The sequence below is a fragment of the Papio anubis genome, chromosome 10 (genome assembly GCF_008728515.1).
Source record: "Papio anubis isolate 15944 chromosome 10, Panubis1.0, whole genome shotgun sequence".
In the NCBI taxonomy this organism is placed as follows: Eukaryota; Metazoa; Chordata; class Mammalia; order Primates; family Cercopithecidae; genus Papio; species Papio anubis.
The window spans coordinates 5914257-5933608 of NC_044985.1; the positions used below are offsets into that span (position 1 = coordinate 5914257).

At 38.0% G+C, this 19352-nt stretch overlaps 1 protein-coding gene across 1 annotated transcript in view; it reads right to left on the reverse strand.

Annotated features, from left to right (window-relative positions):
- The window catches only part of CNTNAP5 (contactin associated protein family member 5), an 832800-nt gene that overhangs the window by 434100 nt on the left and 379348 nt on the right, over positions 1-19352 (reverse strand). Inside the window, exons 5-6 of the mRNA XM_031651151.1 lie at positions 15884-16087; positions 3352-3536 (exon numbers count right to left, since the gene is read on the reverse strand). Coding sequence (XP_031507011.1) covers positions 3352-3536; positions 15884-16087 — 389 coding nt within the window. The remainder of the gene's footprint in view (positions 1-3351; positions 3537-15883; positions 16088-19352) is intronic.

Here is a 19352-nt window from a genome sequence, read left to right on the forward strand (position 1 = left end):
TTTTCTTGCCATTATTACCACATCATGGTAAAGAGTGAAAAGAAACATAGGTTTGAATAATTGTATTTGCTTTGGTATAAAATTAGATAGGGTACAGAAGTATATATCAGAGTAGTACATGCTCCAAAAATTAGTCATTGGCACACAAAGACATGACTGTCATCCTCTAGCTGGTGATATCCAGGCCTCATTTGTGCACATATGGGTGCATGGCAGAAAGCAAATCAATGTAGATTCTAATTGATATGTAACATTGTGATAAAATAGACCTTAGATTTATATATCCTGTTTAGCTCCATTCCTTCCAACAGGGGTGCGAATTTTGCTTCTAGATGACTGAAGTTAGAAATTTTTATTTCCCAGGTTTACAGAGCCAGTTAGTGGTCATGTGGTAAGTAGAACACAGGGTTTCTACACCAGGGTCCCTTCATCTCCACACAGGCTCTGGAGTGAATCTTCAAAGGCTGGAGGCTTCTCCCGACACATAACCCTTGTCTTGCAGTACAGCTAATGTCAAACGCCACTATTACAACCAATCTGTCTTCTTTTATGATCATTGGAGTAAGCTGGCTGAACAATCTGGAGAAGACTTGAATTCCCTAAAGCAGAGGTTGCTTCGGAGGAACGTTTCAAGGTGTCTCTTTCCTAGGGAGCACATTTTATAAGGCACCAAGACATTTCGTGCACGCCCTGAAGAAATCAGTTCCAGCTTCATCGGATTTCATTTCCCTAAATGCTGACTTTCACTGTAATGTCACTCGGCTGTGATTTCATACAGATTCCATACACAAGAGACAAAAAATAAGCAGACATGGGCTTGTAATAAATGTTAAATCTGGCAGCAGAGTGAATTTTAGAACCATCTTCTGGGACATTAAAGGGAACGTATGTGGGGGGAATGACGAGATGATTTTACAGGTTTTTTTTTTTTTTTTTTGCTGCTGTTGTTGTTGTCTTCAAGTTTATAAAAGATATCTCTTTTCTTTTAGGTGGTTCCAATATTGAGTGTGTTCTTTCTTTTGTCAATCAATTAAACAAGTCGACAAAGGAGAGTGATTGATATTCACAGATTTCCAGTTTTCAGCAACTCAAAAATATCCACCTGTTATCTTGTATTCTGAGTCAAAGAGCGACAAATTCTTTTTTGAAGTTAATGAATGGCATATTTTATCCACAGTCTACTAAACTAAGGTTAAGATCAAAAGAGCTCTCTTATTCTCATGATAGTGACTGAAAAAATAAGTCCCGATTTTTCAATTATTCAGCTCCACCTCCACCATTCTATTATCTATCCCACTAGTGATTGAAATTGTCTCCTAGCAGGCTGTCCAGGGTGGGACACAGGAACACACACACACACACACACACACACAGGTATGTATGTGTCGGTGTGCCATGACTGTGTATCCAAACATAAGATTATTTTAATGATATTAACAATGTGTAGCACACAATTTAAGAATAATGATAAAATATGCAATAATCTATTATTGTCAGTTCTGTACAACCAGCTGAGTTTTATAGAATGCTTTTGCTGACCTTTGCTGAATGATTTTATCGGTAGCACATAAAGTCTCTGTCATATATTCTTTTCGAAAGATTTCTTTATTTCCTTTACAACCCTTTAAAAATGTAAAAATTAGTCTTAACTCACGCATCATAAAAAAATAGGCCTCAAGCCAGACAAGCCAGTTAGTTTTCTGATCCCTGGTTTAGACAATCCTCAAAACAATAAAGCAGTCCCTGATTTGTAATGTATGTCAACCTCTGTGGTATAAGTATTTCCACTATGGTAGACTTCAAGCTGTCAAAGGGATTTCACTGAACATGGAATTGGGGAGAGCTGTGTGGTCGCAGCCCAACATACAGTATCCCCACGACACAGATAGAATAGTCATGCAATTCCTCCAGAGCACCTTTGGTTAAAAGAGACAGCAAATCAATATAATATAGTGAAATAATTAGAAATCAATGAGTTTATTAGCTTTTAAAACTAATTTCACGTTTATATAGCTTAATTATTAGTAGTAGTATTTTTAAGATGGATTCTCACTCTGTCTCCCGGGCTGGAGTGCAGTGGCACAATCTCGGTTCACTGCAAGCTTCGCCTCCTGGTTTCAAGCGATTCTCCTGACTCAGCCACCCGAGTATGAGAGACTACAGGCACCCACCACCACGCCTGGCAAATTTTTTGTGTTTTTGGTAAGGACGGGGTTTTATCATGTTAACCAGGATGGTCTCTATCTCCCGACCTCATGATCTGCTGGTCTCGGCTTCCCAAAGGGCTGAGATTACAGGCGTGAACCACCACGCCCAGCCAACTTAATTTTTAATAATGGCTAGGTTAACCAAGAGCTCACAAAAATTTCTGAAAATCTACAACTTGAAACTCATAAACTGGTAACAAGCTGACTCAAACACACCACTGATAGCCCATTCTTTTGAATTCCATAAATACTGGACTGTTTGACATTTTTTTAAACCACGCTCTGTCATGCCTCCCCAATCTTTTCACCCTATTCTTTCAAGACTTAGCAGCTTCTCCTGCTAGAAAACTTCTGCTATTTTTCAAGGTTGAATTAAATGCCCTGTTTCCTATATAAATATAAAATTTCTATATTCCAAACCTTCAGTGACAGGGGCTTCATCCACTGTAGCCTTTACCTCCTTGTTCTGCAAGGGCTTATCTCAGTTTCTCCAACTCAGAGACTGAATATTTATGGCCCACCAGAGCCTGGTGTACAGCAGGGGCACAATATGCATTCCTTGAACTGAACTACTAGCAAAAATGGCGAACTCTTGGCTGCCAGTTTGCAGAGCTTTGTGCAACTTTCTTTGTATTGTAGAATTGGTGCATTTCACCGTACCTCTTCTACAAGACAGCAGGGAAGAAACAGCTCACCATGGTATTAGTCAAAAGTTTGCATCGAAAGAGTGAAAGTCAAAGGGTAGTGTCTTGACTGCAGGTTTCAGATTCCATGGGTTTTGTTTGTAATTTAAATATCTTTCATCACCACAGATAACTGAAGTCTTTTTTTTTAAGGAGGTACATAACCAAGAGACTAGGCAGTGGCACAGAAAGGTTACAAGCAGGAAAAAAAAAATTAGGAGACCTGCTGACTTTAAAATGCACACACCTGCTATCTTGTGGTTTAACCCTCACTCCCTCACTGGTCAGATTCTCTGGCTGCACGCCTTTCCTTGTAGACTATCTGGCATAGATGGAGGAAGTAAGTCCCAGGGTAAGACTCCTCAGTGCCCCACCACTTTTCTCAGTTGCTCTGCTCACTGATTTTCTTGCTGCGTTCATTGAAGCAAGGGGCCTGGGAGGTGCAGGGAGGATCAACTCACCTCATAGTCAATGTCTAAGGCATCCGTCTCGCCCTTGGTGCGGAAGTGCTGTGTGTGCTTGTCCACCGTGAAGTTCACCTGCTTGCCCACCCGCTCGATGAGGACCGAGTGCCAGTGCTGGTCATCCAGGAGGCTGCCCAGGGTGGCAGAGGGCAGGCTGCTGCTGAGCCGCGCTTTGCTGTCATCTGTGAAGAGGGGAGGAAGGCAGGATGATGTCTGTGTCCAAGGGCAGCTTTGCACACCAGAATGCTCCACAAGCAAAGGCAGCTATCTCTGTTACAAAGGCAAAGAATGACGTCTCTCTACGGACCAGGAACTGTGCTGGACCTGGGAAGTAATAACAGGCTTTGCCCACAGATTCCAGAATCAAATTCAATATGCATACCTCCTTCTGGACAAAATAGGGCATGTTTTCAAGACTTGAAAAAATAAATAATAAAAGGAACTATGTCCTTATGGCTACATAAATATGATGGAAAATGGGGATTTTGTTTTTAGAAAGAATGAATATTCTTTGAGTTTGAATGGTTCTTGAGTGGAGAAAGCCAATTAAGAGCTGTGCCTAGAAGGAGGAGTAAAGCTGGGATACGTAAAGGGAAGACAGCTAGTAAGTTTCTGGGCAAAAGCAGCGGCAAGGAAGTAATCATTCCATATGCCATGGCTGAGTACCTACTGTATGCATGGCACTTAGGAAGAAATAACCTTCATCTTTAATCCTCTAAGGGAAAATTATCATCTCCATTTGACAACTAGGAACCCTGAGGCTCAGGGAGATGAGGCATGCATGCCTCAGGTACAGTCAGGACTTGAATGGAGGTCTGCCTCATCCTTTTTACTTTGACCACAGCTATGGTTCATGGCTCAAGTCATACTGTTGAGGATTTAGCTTCTGTTGAGTTTGCAAGACCCCCTTGAGAAGACATGAGAGATGCAGCTGGAAAGGCATGCTTTGCAATCCAACCTGCCTGGTTCCCCCTCCCCCTCCTTCTCTCTCAATTCTATGGAAGTCCCTGGCTGTACCCTTCTACCAAAAAGATTACAGCTTCTATCTTCCCCTGCGGAAATGGCTTCAACCTTAGCAAAATGAACAATTAAATAGAACTAACGTTTGTGTATATAGACATTTTCAATTTTTGCAACATTTAATATATTAAGTCCCTTAGTAACTGAAAGCTAAATGTCTCTCTCCTCCCTCTTGGGAAGCGTTTTCTCCAGTAGAGCTGCAGCAGCCTGTTCAACAGCATGACGTTCAGCAGGCAGGAGCTGCCACTTCCCCGAAGGCTGCTCACTCCCACCTCCAAAACCGCCCAAAGCACCATTCCCTTCACTGAGTAACTTGGATGCTTCCTATAGGGCTGGGGGCCTCAAACTCATTGTAATTAGAAAAGTGAAGCTGGTGAATTAACAGCTGACTTGGTTTCATGGGTTTATTCACTGTTTGTTCCACAGCTTCTTAGTTTTCATTCTTTGATGGATTATGCTGATGAATTAAAAGATATTTTCATTTTTTCTCCCTCCCTTTCTTTCTCCTATGGAAAGGTATTGTGAGTCAGGTGCGGTGGCTCACACCTGTAATCCCACCACTTTGGGAGGCCAAGGCAGGCAGATCATTTGAGGTCAGGAGTTTGAGACCAGCCTGGTCAATGTGGTGAAATCCCATCTCTACTAAAAATACAAAAAAAAAAAAAAAAAATTAGCCAGGCTAGGTGACAGGTGCCTGTAATCCCAGCTACTTGGGAGGCTCAGGCAAGAGAATCGCTTGAACCTGTAAGGTGGAGGTTGCAGTGAGCTGAGATCACACCATTGCACTCTAGCCTGGGCCAGGCCACAAGAGCAAAACTCCATCTAAAAAAGAAAAGAAAGGTATTGTGATCTACCTGAGCTGGGCACAGTGACAGGTAATGTATCAAGGAGACACGGAGTTTAAAGGTATACTGTCCTCTCTGAAGATCTTAGTGTAGAGATGCTAATCAAATAAATCTATAAAACATATGCAGGTTTCCAGCACTTAGTGCACAGAGCCATGGAAATGCAGAGTGTGGTGCTGTGAAACCCTCTTTATGCAGCAGGGACAGGCTGAAACCTGAGGGAAGGAGGAGCATGGTTGCAAGGCCAGGAGAAGCAGCAGCCAGGGTTAGAAATGTAGGGGAGCGTGGCCCAAGACTTCCAGCGGCTGAGTGCCAGGAGCTCGTCGGCCTGGATCCCATTATCCAGGATTTTGTATGCTAGGTTACACGGTTTACCTCTTTTTTAAGAAATGGAATGTTGAGTAGGCAGAGGTTACTAATGCAGATTACTGTGTTTTTTTGTTTGTTTGTTTGGTTGGTGGGTATTTGTTGTTGTTGTTGTTGTTGTTTTTGAGATGCAGTCTCCCTGTGTCATCCAGGCTAGAGCGAGTACAACGGCACGATCTGGGCTCACTGCAACCCCTGCCTCCCGGATTCAAGTGATTCTCCTGCCTCAGCCTCCAGAGTAGCTGGGATTACAGGTGGGGGCCACCACATGAGGCAAATTTTTCATGTTTTTGGTGGAAAAGGGTTTTCATCATGTTGACCAGGCTTGTCTCCAACTCCTGACCTTAAGTGATCCCCCGCCCCAGCCTCCCAAAGTGCTGGGATTACAGGCGTGAGCCACCGTGCCCGGCCAGCAGATTACTTTTAAGAAAGGTTATTTTGGCAGCTGTGTGGGAATTGGATTAGAAGGTAAGACTGGCTATAAGATTGGCCATAATCTGGATAGATGGGGCATAACGGGGCTCAGGCAAGAAGAGTACAGGAAGAATGGGATGCAAGTAATGATGAGGCGTGGCAGGAGGTGGCCTCCAGCTGATGGAGATAGAATAAAGAACACCACCACCGCCACCCCACACACAGTTTTTATTTATAAGATGAAATGATTCAGGAGCTAACATTGGCTGAAGGAAACTTTATGCTTTATAAACTGTCAGTTCTAGATGTAACAAGGCAGATAGATTTAATATTGGAGTTTTCACTTTGAAATTGAGCTACATCTCACTTTTTTCTTAAAATAAGAAAGGCATTGAACAATAATTTATTAATAAGTCCAAATTCTAAACATTTGAAAATTTAAACTCATTATACATCACACACACACAAACACACACACACAAAACCACCACCAACAACAACCACAAAAAACAGGGCAAGGAATTACACCGTTTCTCCAACTTGTTTGTTCTATGTGCTGTTTGTGTCTTTAATGATCTCGTGAGTTCTTTAATAGAGCCAATAATAATAATGATTAAAATAAAATATTTTAATATTTTCCACACAATCCTGCTTCAAAAGATAAATTTTATCAATATTATGAATCAGTCAAACTGATTTTATTTTTTATGTAACTTTGGGTATAGTAACACACCCTCCCTCCCTCCCTTCCTCACTTCCTCCATCTGCTCATCTTCCATAGCCCCAGGTAATCACTGCTGTTAACATCTTGCTCGTGCTTCTAGAAAAATATTAGGTGTATGCAAGCAGCAAACATAGATTTTCTTTATTTCTACTCATTTAAGTTTTTACCCTGATGGTAAAATACAATGTGCATTTATCTCCTACTTTCTATTTTTATTTAATCTATCCTGAAAATCTTTATCAAAATATAAAGAGCTTTCCCATCCTTTTTATAGCTGCATAGTATTCCATGCTCTAATATGTATACATATAATATATATGATCTATATACACGTAATATGATACATAATTATATATGATCATATATATGATATATAGAACGTATCATATTTCACTTAATGAGCTCTTAGTGATACAAATTTAGATGTTTCTATTTACTTTAGATCTCTAAAACTGTTGAAATACTTTATTATGTGGACATTATCTTGCTTGGGCACAAGCATATTTGTAGCATTCATTCTTAGATGAAGAATTGGAGGACAAAGGCTTTCATGTTGGCAATTTTGACAAATGCTGCCAAAATGTGCTATATAAAGACCGTGCCTATTTAAATGCCTAGGAGTGCATTTACCACAGGCTTGTCAACAACATATGGTCTAGCGTTAAAATTTTGCCTGTCTGGTAGGTTAAAAAAGTGTATTTCTGAGTAATTTTAATATGCATTTATTTTAATAAGAATGAGTTGGAAAATCTTTTTAGTTTTATTTCCTTTTCTTTGAACTGTCTCTTCCTATATTTTGCTTGTGATATGAATTTTGAAAATACCTTTTTGCCTTTCTTTATTTGTTTTTTGATGTTGTTTTTCTGTTTTTGTTTGTTTGATTGATTTTTTAAATTCACTACTCAGGTATTTGTGCATTGGGAACAAATCCATCATTTTTCTTATTAATTCTGGATTTGTATCATAGTTTAAATGGTTCTCCTTATTCTGAGATCACTGAAGAATTCTTCTAATTTTCTCTACTTCCTTTCAACTGAAATTTTTGCTGATGTACTGTATGAGACACAGTTCTACCTTTATGTTTTGAGATGGCTACCAAATTGTCTCAGTTCCACTATTTTAAAATCCTTGAGTGGTCTTAGTTAGTGAAATAGATTGTATAACTTTCAAATGGCAGGAGAACACTAGTAAATTGGATAGGGTGGTATTTGTTATGTTGACTGGATCAAGGCAATCTGAGTACATGATTTGGATCTTCAAATCCTAAAGCTTCCAGTAGTAGGTCATGTTGGTTGTTGCTCACTGTACCCTTCTTGCATCCACTGACACCATCATCACCACCATCTCAATGGACAGAAACATCTCTGTGGTGTAGAAGAGTGGGAAGCAGAGCCAGCATCAGTAACCTTACCTTTACCCTCTTCAAGGTTTAATGTCAGTCCTTTCTCTCCTGGGTCTTAACTTTGGCTCAGAAAGTTTGCTACTCTTATTGCATCCAACAATTCTGTTTCTTATAATTTTAAGACTTTAGGAAAATAAAAGTACTTCTTCTTAAATAAATAGTGACTACCTTTCATTTACTGCATCTAATGAAACCATAAACTTAATTAACACACTTATCATTTTATGCAAAGTAGCTCATGAAATTTTTATGAATACTTAGAGCAATTTGTTGACCTTTTCTCAAAAGTGGATTAGCATTGCTCCTTGTTTACATTTTTCATTTACTTAGTGCATATATACATATATGCCCAAAGATATATATATATATATATATATATATATATATATATGCGCCCTTGTTTACATTGTTCATTTACTTAGTGTGTGTGTGTGTGTGTGTGTGTGTGTGTATGTATATATATGCCCAAAGATAATGCAAAATTGAGTCCCACCAATTTTCTGGAAAAACATTTCAGTTAGTGTCAAGGGACTTAAACTAACGTTCACAACTTTTTGCCTAGTAAACCACTTTCTGTAAATTTATTCTAAAAAAGCAAGCTGAAATGTTGTGGAAAAATTTTTAAGTGGCTAGTGATTTAAAAATTACATATAATATGCAATAATTTGGAAGGAGAAAAAAATCTGAGTACATTTAGGCAGACTCACTGGATGAAGTATTATATTAAATAGCCATCAAAATATTTATAAGATACATTATTTCAAAAGTTGTGACTGCCCTTTTTGATAACATTAAAAGTAATATTTAATAAATAGAATACTCAATAATTAGACTATACTGATTTAAAATATACATGAGCAGAAGACAAATCTACAAAATATAGACTAAATACAAGTCTGGAAAAGGCACAAATAAGCACTATGTGTGGGTAAAATTGAATAATGCATTTGCCACAATCATTTTTTTTTCTTTTCTCTGTATTTTAGAGTGAGCATAACTATTTTGGATAATGAGAAAAATAAACTTAATTAAAAACACAAACCTGACACTGCATAGTATATTTGTTGAAGACTATATATCAGAGATGTGTAATTATTGAATCTCTTGGGAATTACAAGTTACTTATTAATTAACCAAAAAGGAGCACCTATGGATAAATCTCATCACTCCTTCTCCATTATATAGTTATTATATACCAACACTCAGATATCTTATATCAAAACAAGTTTAGTGAAACTTGGTTTGGTTAAAAAATTGGGAAAACAAAATTTCTGCTCTTCATTAAAAAAGGATGTTTAGAATTGTATTTATGAGAAGAGTAGGATGGTAGTCCTCAGAAATGTTTCGTTTTCCATAGAAATTTCCATTATTAGAGATCACAAAACACTTAATTCTCAAGAAATTGTCAAACTCTTGATCTTAGAATATCGATTTTAAGTTTTATCTCAGTGGCATTTGAGGTTCAATTACTAGTTTTAACTAGTTTCTAATTTCTTAAGACAAAGATAAAAGTTTTCATGGGCAATTGTGAAGGACAAAAACAATAAAACTAGACAGAAACTAACTTTGGGATCAGAAATAGATAAGGGAAATAATTATTTCTAATGAAATAAAACTTGTTTTCATGTGGTTTAAAATATAGTTAAAATGAAATAATATATATATACAACCCAAGGCCCTAAGAAATATAACAATTTTTATAGGAAGCTTGAAATGTTTGCAAAACATGTTTAACTTTACCTATTTATTCTCCCTCCACCTCAAGATGCTGTGGATACACATGCCAATTCTTTCACCCTTACTTAGAACTCACATTTTCTGGTAAAGGGCATGCATGTGGCACTGTTTTCACCCAAATGCCTTGTTTGATTAAATCTTTTTGCTAGGTCTTATCTTAACTGTTCAAACATGGATACCACTTTAACTTTCGTAATCTGTGAATTTCAGACAGCCTGGGAAAAATGGGATGGGAACTCTAGTGTTTAAGATTGTATTTGAGCAAAAAAAAAAAAAAAAAAAAAAAGTCATTCTTGAAAAGGGTTTGATTCACTATTGATAAAACAGGTGGCCACTCATGTGAATTCCCTCATGACTGCCTCTATCAGATCATCAGAATCTTTTCCACCCACCTTTAATTTGTCAGATTATCAACACTGATATTCACTTGTATTTCTTAAGCTTCTCACACAAGTTAAACACTTCACATATGTTGTTCTAATTATTCCTGACCATAATAACCCTGCAGAAAGGTTAGTCTCCAAGAAGCCACAAGATTTACCTAAGGACTCAAAGAATTGGGGTTACAACCCAATTCTATTTGACTCCAAAGCTAAAACTCTCTCCACTACTTTTAGTGGAAAAATGGATACTCTCATTCTCCTTCATTTCTCACGCTCTTACTATCTGTATCTCCCATATACGCATGTAAGTTATGTAGCTTAGTAGGAAGGGAGGACATTTGTTTGCAAAGGAATTTAATGGATTGGAAAACAGAGAGCTGTAGAAAAGTAAAATGGGGTAACACTAAGAAGGGAGGACATGACACAGAATGAGAAGACAAATTGCACCTCCCTGTCCCACCCAGTATTATAAAGGTACTCCCTTTCAACTTGGTTTGGCAATATGCAAGGCTAGTGAATGGTCTCCTACGTATCCAAGTGAGAGCCCTAGAGAAAATAAGAAACGGACAGGAAACAATGTGATTTCAATGGACTTGACCTTCAATCCAGAGCAAGTCTCTATGTTTCTCTAAAGCATGAAACACATGTCCTTAGTTGTTAAGAAATTTCTAAATCGTATTGACTAACAACACTCTCCAGATTTAGGAGCTGTTGCTCTACTGAGGTGTCTAACTTGTGTCCATCTTCTGTGACTTTGCTATCTTCGCAAACATTATCTTAATACATTTCTTACATGATTTTGATGATGCAGTTATTTAATTTCCAATTAATATAACCAAGCTAAAAGGTAAGTAGAAATAACTATTTTACTAGGTTGAGAGCTTCTTGAATATAGATACTGATAAATCCAACTTTTAACCCCCAGTGCAGAATTCAGTGCCTTATTTACTGTACTTGTTTTACCTATTCTTATTACATAATGACAGAATTTATGAAGAATGTGGTGCATTTTATCCCATTGATTCTTTGAATGAAATGCCTGTTTTTCTCCCCTCTCCATAATAAAATCTCCAGATTGCTCAAGGTTGATCCTGGATCCCTCTGTTCCTTTTTGATCTCTCCATTCTCACAACTTAACACATGCATATTGTCTGCCTGATATTTAACATTTTTTAGAATTGTTTTGTAATTTTTATTATTTGTCTTATAAAAGTTTATAACATTCTAGTGATTAACATCAGAGAATTGGGGGAGGATTGGATAAGGCTATAATCCCATATCTACAGCTATGCAGCTATGTGACCTTGAGCCACTTACTGGGAATCATGGACCAGCAGTTCTTCATCTGTTAATGGGTTTGGATATAGATTGTAAGATTGTCGTGTAATTTAAATAAAATATGTATTTTAAATGTTTAATGCAATGCCTAAATGTGGGCTCTCAAAAAATGGCAACTGAAAAAACTTTTATAGTGTTTAGTACAATTCGAGAAACATGATAAACATTCCATAAATATGTGTGAGTTGGCTGACTGAAATGCCTGAGTTTCAAAAGAGCTAAATTGAATGTTCATTTGACTCTTTGGATAATGGAAAGAACTTTCTCTGGCATCTCAATGGTTGATTATGCAATCACATGCTTTGGCGCCTGAACCCTGTACTCCGCTCCCGGGTGCTCCTCAGATGTTTGTTCTATTCTAGGAGTCTCACTTGAGTCTCACTTTACTACAGCCGTATGTATTGGGGATTGCATAAACATCCTGCCGCAGTCAAAAGACACTGGGCTCTTGTAAGGACGAGTGACCCGCATGTACTATTGATGTCTTCTTCATTCTTACAACAGTTCTCTTGTCACGTAATAGCTCCGCTCTTTGATTCTCTACCTGCAGGAATGGGTTCAGACTCTTGTAATTCTTCAGAGGGCAGACTACCATGGGCAATTTGAATGAGATGTGTAAAAAGTGAGAAAGGAAACATGTCTAACCCCCTTATGGATTGAAAGAAGAAATCTCTTTCCCATTTAGTAGTTCTGGGAAAATACCAATGTTCTACTCTAAGAAAGTAGGCAAAGAGGAACCACATAGTTCAATTTCTCCATAGGACTGTCTCTACCCAAGCCAGACACAGTAAGGGTTAGGGTAACTATGTAATGTAAATTCGATACTCATCAAAGAGCATCACTAGAAAAGAACACTAGGTATGGCCACAAAGCCATCCTGAGCAGCTGACCATGGTGCTGGACTTCTTCACTCTTAGCCTGAATTTCTGAATTGCAAGTAACTGATTAGAAAATGAATACACATTGCAGATGAAGAACTGTTACTAAAGGAGACATGGCTGAAATGTCCATATAAATTGGAGAGGGAAAACCCAAAACTCTCTTTATTTGACCAGCACTATTCTTTAACCCATTAACTTGAATCCTGCCTCTCTTTCTCTCTGTCTCTCAGCTCTCCTATATTTCTATTGCTTTTCTGATTCATTTTTTTAACAGAACAAACCTGATCATGGATGTCATAAACTCTTTCCCCTTTGAGGCTATGTGACAACAGGAAAAGAACAGTATCTTAAAATAATATTTAAAGAATTCATATAAATAAGATAAATATTGAAAAGATACTAAAATGTTAGTAAAAGAGATAATCAGGTTGTAGGATTTGGATTTTTTTCCTTTTTTATAGTATTTTCAGTTTTTTAAAAACTGATATATATTTTATAATCTAAAATTAATAGCAAAACACCTGGTTAGATATAAGTAGATTGTAATGGTAGCTACACTAACCACAGTCTGTGTAAATGGCACAAGTAATTTATCCTCTTTGAGCCTACTATTTCATATCTGTAAACTGGGGCTAATATGTACTTATGCCATAAGTCTTCCTTGGGGATTGGACTGGACCTAACCACACTGTGGATACTCTGTAAATATACCCCATTGTCAGAGACAGTGGTGGATCATGGAGGAGTCAGGAGTGAAGACTTGAAGGTGAACAAGCCCGACAGGAATAATGAAATTTGTGATGAAAACCCTGTTTCTAATGTACTCAATTTTCCTCAAGCACCTACTTTAGGAAGGGGTTCTCCTAAAGTCTAGAGATACAGAAATGAACAAGGTGTTATCCTGGTGCTTATAAAACGTATATTATAGATTTTCCACTATGGGCAAAGCAAAGGTATTATCACTCCCCTTTACTTAGTGCTTCCAGAGATCTTCTAGCTGTAATGAGGTAGGAGGGGCTAAAGTACTAATCTGTGGCAGTGTTTCTCTAGAAGAGGAACCTAGAAACTTAGGCTATTTAAGAAGTATCCTAGGTGACTGCTTCAAACAGGTGAGTACAGAAAACACTCAACTGTGGTAAACCGATAAAAAGGAAGAGCTGCAGAAACAGATAAAAAGGATGAAGACATTTTTAAACTATGCAGAATATAGCTAAAATATATTCTTACTACTTAATCATTCACCAAGTAAGGTTTTACTTAATTACCACCATGGTTGGAAATATAGAGAAGACGGAAACTGGGAAGAAAGACTTATCCTGCCATCTATGTATCGTAGCAAGGAGTCGGTGCTATTCATCTTAATATTCCATTTATGTTCAGAAAAGCCAGCATAGTTCAGGGTGAGGCATTCAGATATTGTTGGAATGAATACATGAGCAATACTGAGCTTCTATTTTTGGCATTTGTCCATGTTTACTCATTGCTATAGAAAATGTATTTATAGTGTTCTTGGTTTTCAGGTCCATACTCTGCAAGACAAGTCATTAGCCCCAGATTAGAAACAAGGAAACTGAGGCTCAGAAGGCATTCACCATAATAAATCACATAATAAATAAAATAAAAAACATAACATAATTTGATGGCACATCTGTAATCAAAACAAAACGTGTTACATGACCATACCTATGCTATTTCTACCATCCACACCATGAATGAATCTGGTTTACAACATTAGATTTTGTATGTGGGAGTAGAGTTTTGGATGTGAAATGCCATACCTGAATTGGGAATCTAAATAGTAGTAACTGAAAGATTTCTTAATGTTACCAGTAGAAGACACCTGCTTTGCTCTTGATAAGTAATAACAACTTTACCCACAACTCAAAATGCTGTGTGAGCCACTTGTAACTGGGAGGCTCAGCTTCATTCATCTGATCTCCTTTCTGGAAAACTGAAAACCAGTTAATGGATTGATGCATGTTTGTGTAGTACTTGGACACCCAGCATTCAGAAAGTTCTGATGCTTGCTTCTTTAGTTATGGTAATTACAACCAATGAGGTTACCAGCACAATTTTTTACCACTCTCTTCTAGGTGAGATTCTACTTTTAAAGGTATTTTGGAGTGTACTTAATCTAATATATTAGGTGTCAATTTTGAGTTAATTTGAAATCTAGAGATTCTTTCTGCTATCCCTGCCTACAGCCACCATGGGGCCCCAAGAAGATCCTCAGAAATGCTTCAAAATTATACTGTTTGGTTTGGGGGCACTAATATTCATTCTTATGTCTCTCCAGCTCATTGCTAAAATTTATTTAACTTTTTTGTCAATTTTCCAAACAACTTTTTTTTGGTCAATCTTCCATGCAACTTGATGTTACAAATTACATTTTGCGATTTCTTTCCTTCTTTACTATTTTATAGTAAAGACAAAAAGATAACTATTTTCCTCTCCCTTTAATATTAGGAAATATCAGATGGGAAGCAGGGAGTCATTCTTACGAAAAACAGTCATTTACTTTTTTTTCAGCTTATCTCTTTTTTCCTTTCTTTCTTTTTCCTATAGAAGAGCGTTTTTGTTTTGTTTTGCTTTGTTTTGCTTTTGTTTTTTTGTTTGCATCCTTGGGAACTGTGCTCCTGCCTTTTGCACTCAACTTACCCTTCCTTCAGAAGTGCCTTTGATCATGTACAGGGGGCTGGGCCTCTCTCCTCTTTCTCTGGGATAAGAAATTGGTCACAATGAACGCGACCTGCCTGTAGCACAACAGGTCCTGATGGACGCCAGCCCACAGTGGGAGGCTGTGTCCTAACTGTGTGGAGGCAGGAGTACTTCTGTACTAAGTTTAATGGAATCTGGTGGGTCTGAGACTTACCCTGGTACAGCAAGGGCACCTAAAGAAAATAGTTTCCCTTAAAAAGACATGGGAATGCCTAGAAACTTAGATTTTTTTGCCTCACACTTATGGTCCCCTCTTCCCCAACACAAAATAACCCAGAGCAACCAAAATGCTTCTCCTTCATTTTCCCTCTGAAACTTAACTTTCTTAAATGTACCTAATAGAATAAATTCTGAGCAAGCCTCCTTATAAAATGTGTATATACAAGCCTCCTTATAAAATGTGTGTACAGTTAAACTTGTGAAAGATTGTTTAGAGTTTGAGTTACTAAGAGAATTAAATGGATAAATACGTAGTTAGGCCAATAAATACATAACAATGAATTTGCAACTCTCCCTACATATCAGTGTTATATTGTGTCAAAGAATGCTATATATGCCTTAAACATTTATATCCCCACCAATATTACTTAGATTGTGCTCCAGTGAATTCCACCAGATACACTGCAAGTGTCAGACACTGTGACCTGTGGAGTAAAGGGGCTCTCTATCCCTTGGCATTGGAAGGGGAAGTCTGAGCCTACCCAAGTTGAGGTGCAGGGAGAGCCTCCCCTTCTGGAGTTCCAAGGTGATGTGATCTCCACGCTGACCTTCTCCATGGAACAGGACCCCATCTCCTTGCATGCTCTTGAACTTCAGGGAGATCACATCTTTGAGGGTACTCATCAACTTCTGATTGAACCTGTACAGAAGTGAGCTTCGGCCATCAAAGTCAGCAACGTCTGATTCTGGGAACAAAGAAGGAGCGGGAGAGAAAAATCAGTGCATATCCTCATGACTGCTGTTCCTGTTTCCCTTATTAGTTTGTGTCCAGTTCACAGAAATGTTCTTGAGATCTGCCAGGTCTAGTCTCAACAGCAAACATGTAGACTAGAACCAACCTAATTAGACTCAAGGGAATTATTCATTTACAAGCAGTCACCACACACTGAGTCAAAGTGAACTGATCATCAGTTTAGAAGTAAAAACTCTCATTAGTGGTATGTCAGCTTTTGCTGGAGGGGACAGGGTGAGAATACCGCAAGTACCTATGTCTGGCTTACTATGTCAGATGGTTTAGAATAATCTCTCATGATTTGTCTTCCTGACAGTCAGAACCACTTGATCTCCTCATCTCAGACACAACATTAGAGATGAAAAATAGATATAATTATGATGCCAACTCCACATAGTACTGTCTCCCTAGAAGGCTATGTTGAGGAGGATTCTGAGGCTTCTACTGTGTTCAGTGGGGAAAAAATACTCAGCAAAAGAAGACTCGTATTTGAACAAAGAGGGCAAATGTACTACATTCCTGCCATAACTGCCTTGTCTGTGCTGGTGATATTTATCATTTTAGTGTTTTTATACAAAACATTCAATTCATTATTGTCAAAGCAAAAAAAAAAAAAAGGGGGGGGGGGAAGGTCAAGTAACCATGATTTAGATAAACTTATGTAACAGGTATGTGCAAACATACCTGACAAATTATGCCAAAAATCTAATAGAGATTCTATTTGGAATGTGTTGTTGTAGGTTATTTTCATGTTTTTTTTTTCTATTTTTTAATTACAAAAACTTCTATAATGAGCTTTTATTGTAGAAAAAAATGTAAGACTGTTTAATTATACATTGAAACTGATTCATTATATACCATGTTCTGTGGGTGGGATTGTGGTGATTATGTGGAGGGAGTGGGATTTTCTATTTAAAACTGAGTACCCAAGAAAACTCAATTTTTCTATTATCCATCATGCAATTAAAATCCTCAGCCTGAGCATACACAAAGATAATGTTTTTTTCCACCAAGGATCTAGAAACATTCTTTGTGAATCTGAGGTTCTGAAATGAAAAGGAAAATGAAATAATACTTTTCTGTAATTAGTTTTAAAACCCAACTTCACAATTTATTTATATGGAATGAAGTGGTCCCAACCATAAGGCTGCTGATGGAAACCTCGACTTTAAAAAGAAACTGTCCAGGAGACTTTCACAAATGTCCACCTTTCTCGGCACCTCCCCTCCCTACCTCATCAATGCATTTATGCCTGTTATCTCAACTAGGATTCCACCCAGACCAAAGTGGGGCCGCAGACCAACAGTTGCCACCGCTCATGGAGTAGTGAGGACTGTGATATAGATAAGATAATGGATTCTCAACTGTGATGACCATAGTTTGTTAGTTGGGTCACCTTGGTCTAAGGTGATTGTATTATTTATAAGATGAAGATAATTATATCCATTAGAGAAAACTGCTTTGAGAAGTAAATGTGCTAAGACTTACAAAGTGATGACACATCCATGTGAACTCATTGTGCATGGCACATTATTTGTGTTAAATCAATAATAGATAGGAGAGGTATTAGTAGTAATTGAAATAACAGGAATCCTTTAGTTCCTATCGAGGCTACTCTATTGGTTGGCACCTGACCTTCTTACCCCAAATGATGCCTTTTCAATTTTGATTCACATATTTACTGCCCAAGGATGCCAAAGTAGCCCCAAGCTTCTTGTTCTGTCATGTTTTGGCTTCTCACACTCTAGTTGAAATTACTGTGTGCACAGTGCGTACGTCACTATGTACGCAATATTAATATTCTCTTCTGATTGCTTCTACTCTGCCACTGCACCAGATTGTGGAGTAGAAATTGGGTCCTAGGTAGCCCCTTTAGTGCCCAGCAGTGAGTAGAAGGACCACATAGTGTCCCACAGAGGTTCTAAAGGCAAATGCAGAGATTAATGCTCACGGTAATGCTCACTGAACTGACTCAGTTCAAAGGGGGTAGATTCAGACAGGGTTTCTTAGAGGAAGTGAGTGGTATATTGGCCTTTAACAAGATGTAGGAGTTACCCCAGGGAAAGTAGGGACCCAGTGTCTCCAGGAGGGGGAACAGAGGCATGAGAATGTTTGGTGCATCTCAGTACTGCAGGAGGCCAGTGTGATGGAGAAGGGGCAGAAAGATCTCAAGCTCCCAGTGTGGCATTTCTTGCAGGCTGAGACATACAGCATGTGGTGTGTCTTTGAAGCAGTAACTCAATCCCATCATTATTCATGGATGCATTTGTCCCACTCCCATAGACAGATATCGCATCTGAACTCTGGGGTTCTCTAGCACTGGGCACACCCCTCTGTTTTTGTTATCACATGCCATATGAGAATCACAGTCCACAAACTGTATACATCATGTCCACTCACTCGTGCCACTCTTTATCTCCCAGCCAGCACCAGCACTGAGCACAGAGTCTCAACATGGCAGGTGGGGTCCCATGTGCGGTGAAGTGAGACCACATGGAGGAAATTTGCCTTTGGTTCCCTGGTAAAGACATTAAACTAAGGAGAGGAGCCCTCTATACAGCAGCTCTACTACTCACCAAGTGTCTGACTGGGGGTAAGTTTACGTCAAAACTATGGGCCTCGCTTTGCATCCTTATAAAATGGTGCATAACAATGTATTCATTTACACGTACAACTGATTGTAAGAATGCAGTGAGAGAATCTGGATTAATATTTATATAAATATACATATTTATATAAATAAATTATATATTTATATAAATGTATGCATATTTATATAAATATATTTATATAAATGTATGCATATTTATATAAATATATAAAATATATATAAATATATAAATAATATATATATATAAATATATATAAAAATATAAATATATATTTATATTTATATAAATATATAAAGGTGTGTGTATATACATATATACACACACACACACACACACACACACACACACACACATATATATATACCTTTGACACTTTTTTGTCCAAGCAACTGTTATGGATAAATTTATGGAAATATAAATATTCATTATGTTTCTGCTATTTCCCCCATCCCTCTTCATTTTATAATGTCATACTCCAGTGTAATTGGCCACCAGGACCCCGCATGGAGGCCTGAGTTCTTGGGTCAAGTGCTGAATTTCAAATGTTTCCTTTTTCCAGTCCACTCACTCACTCACCTCCCTCCCCATTCATCATCGTTACTATGA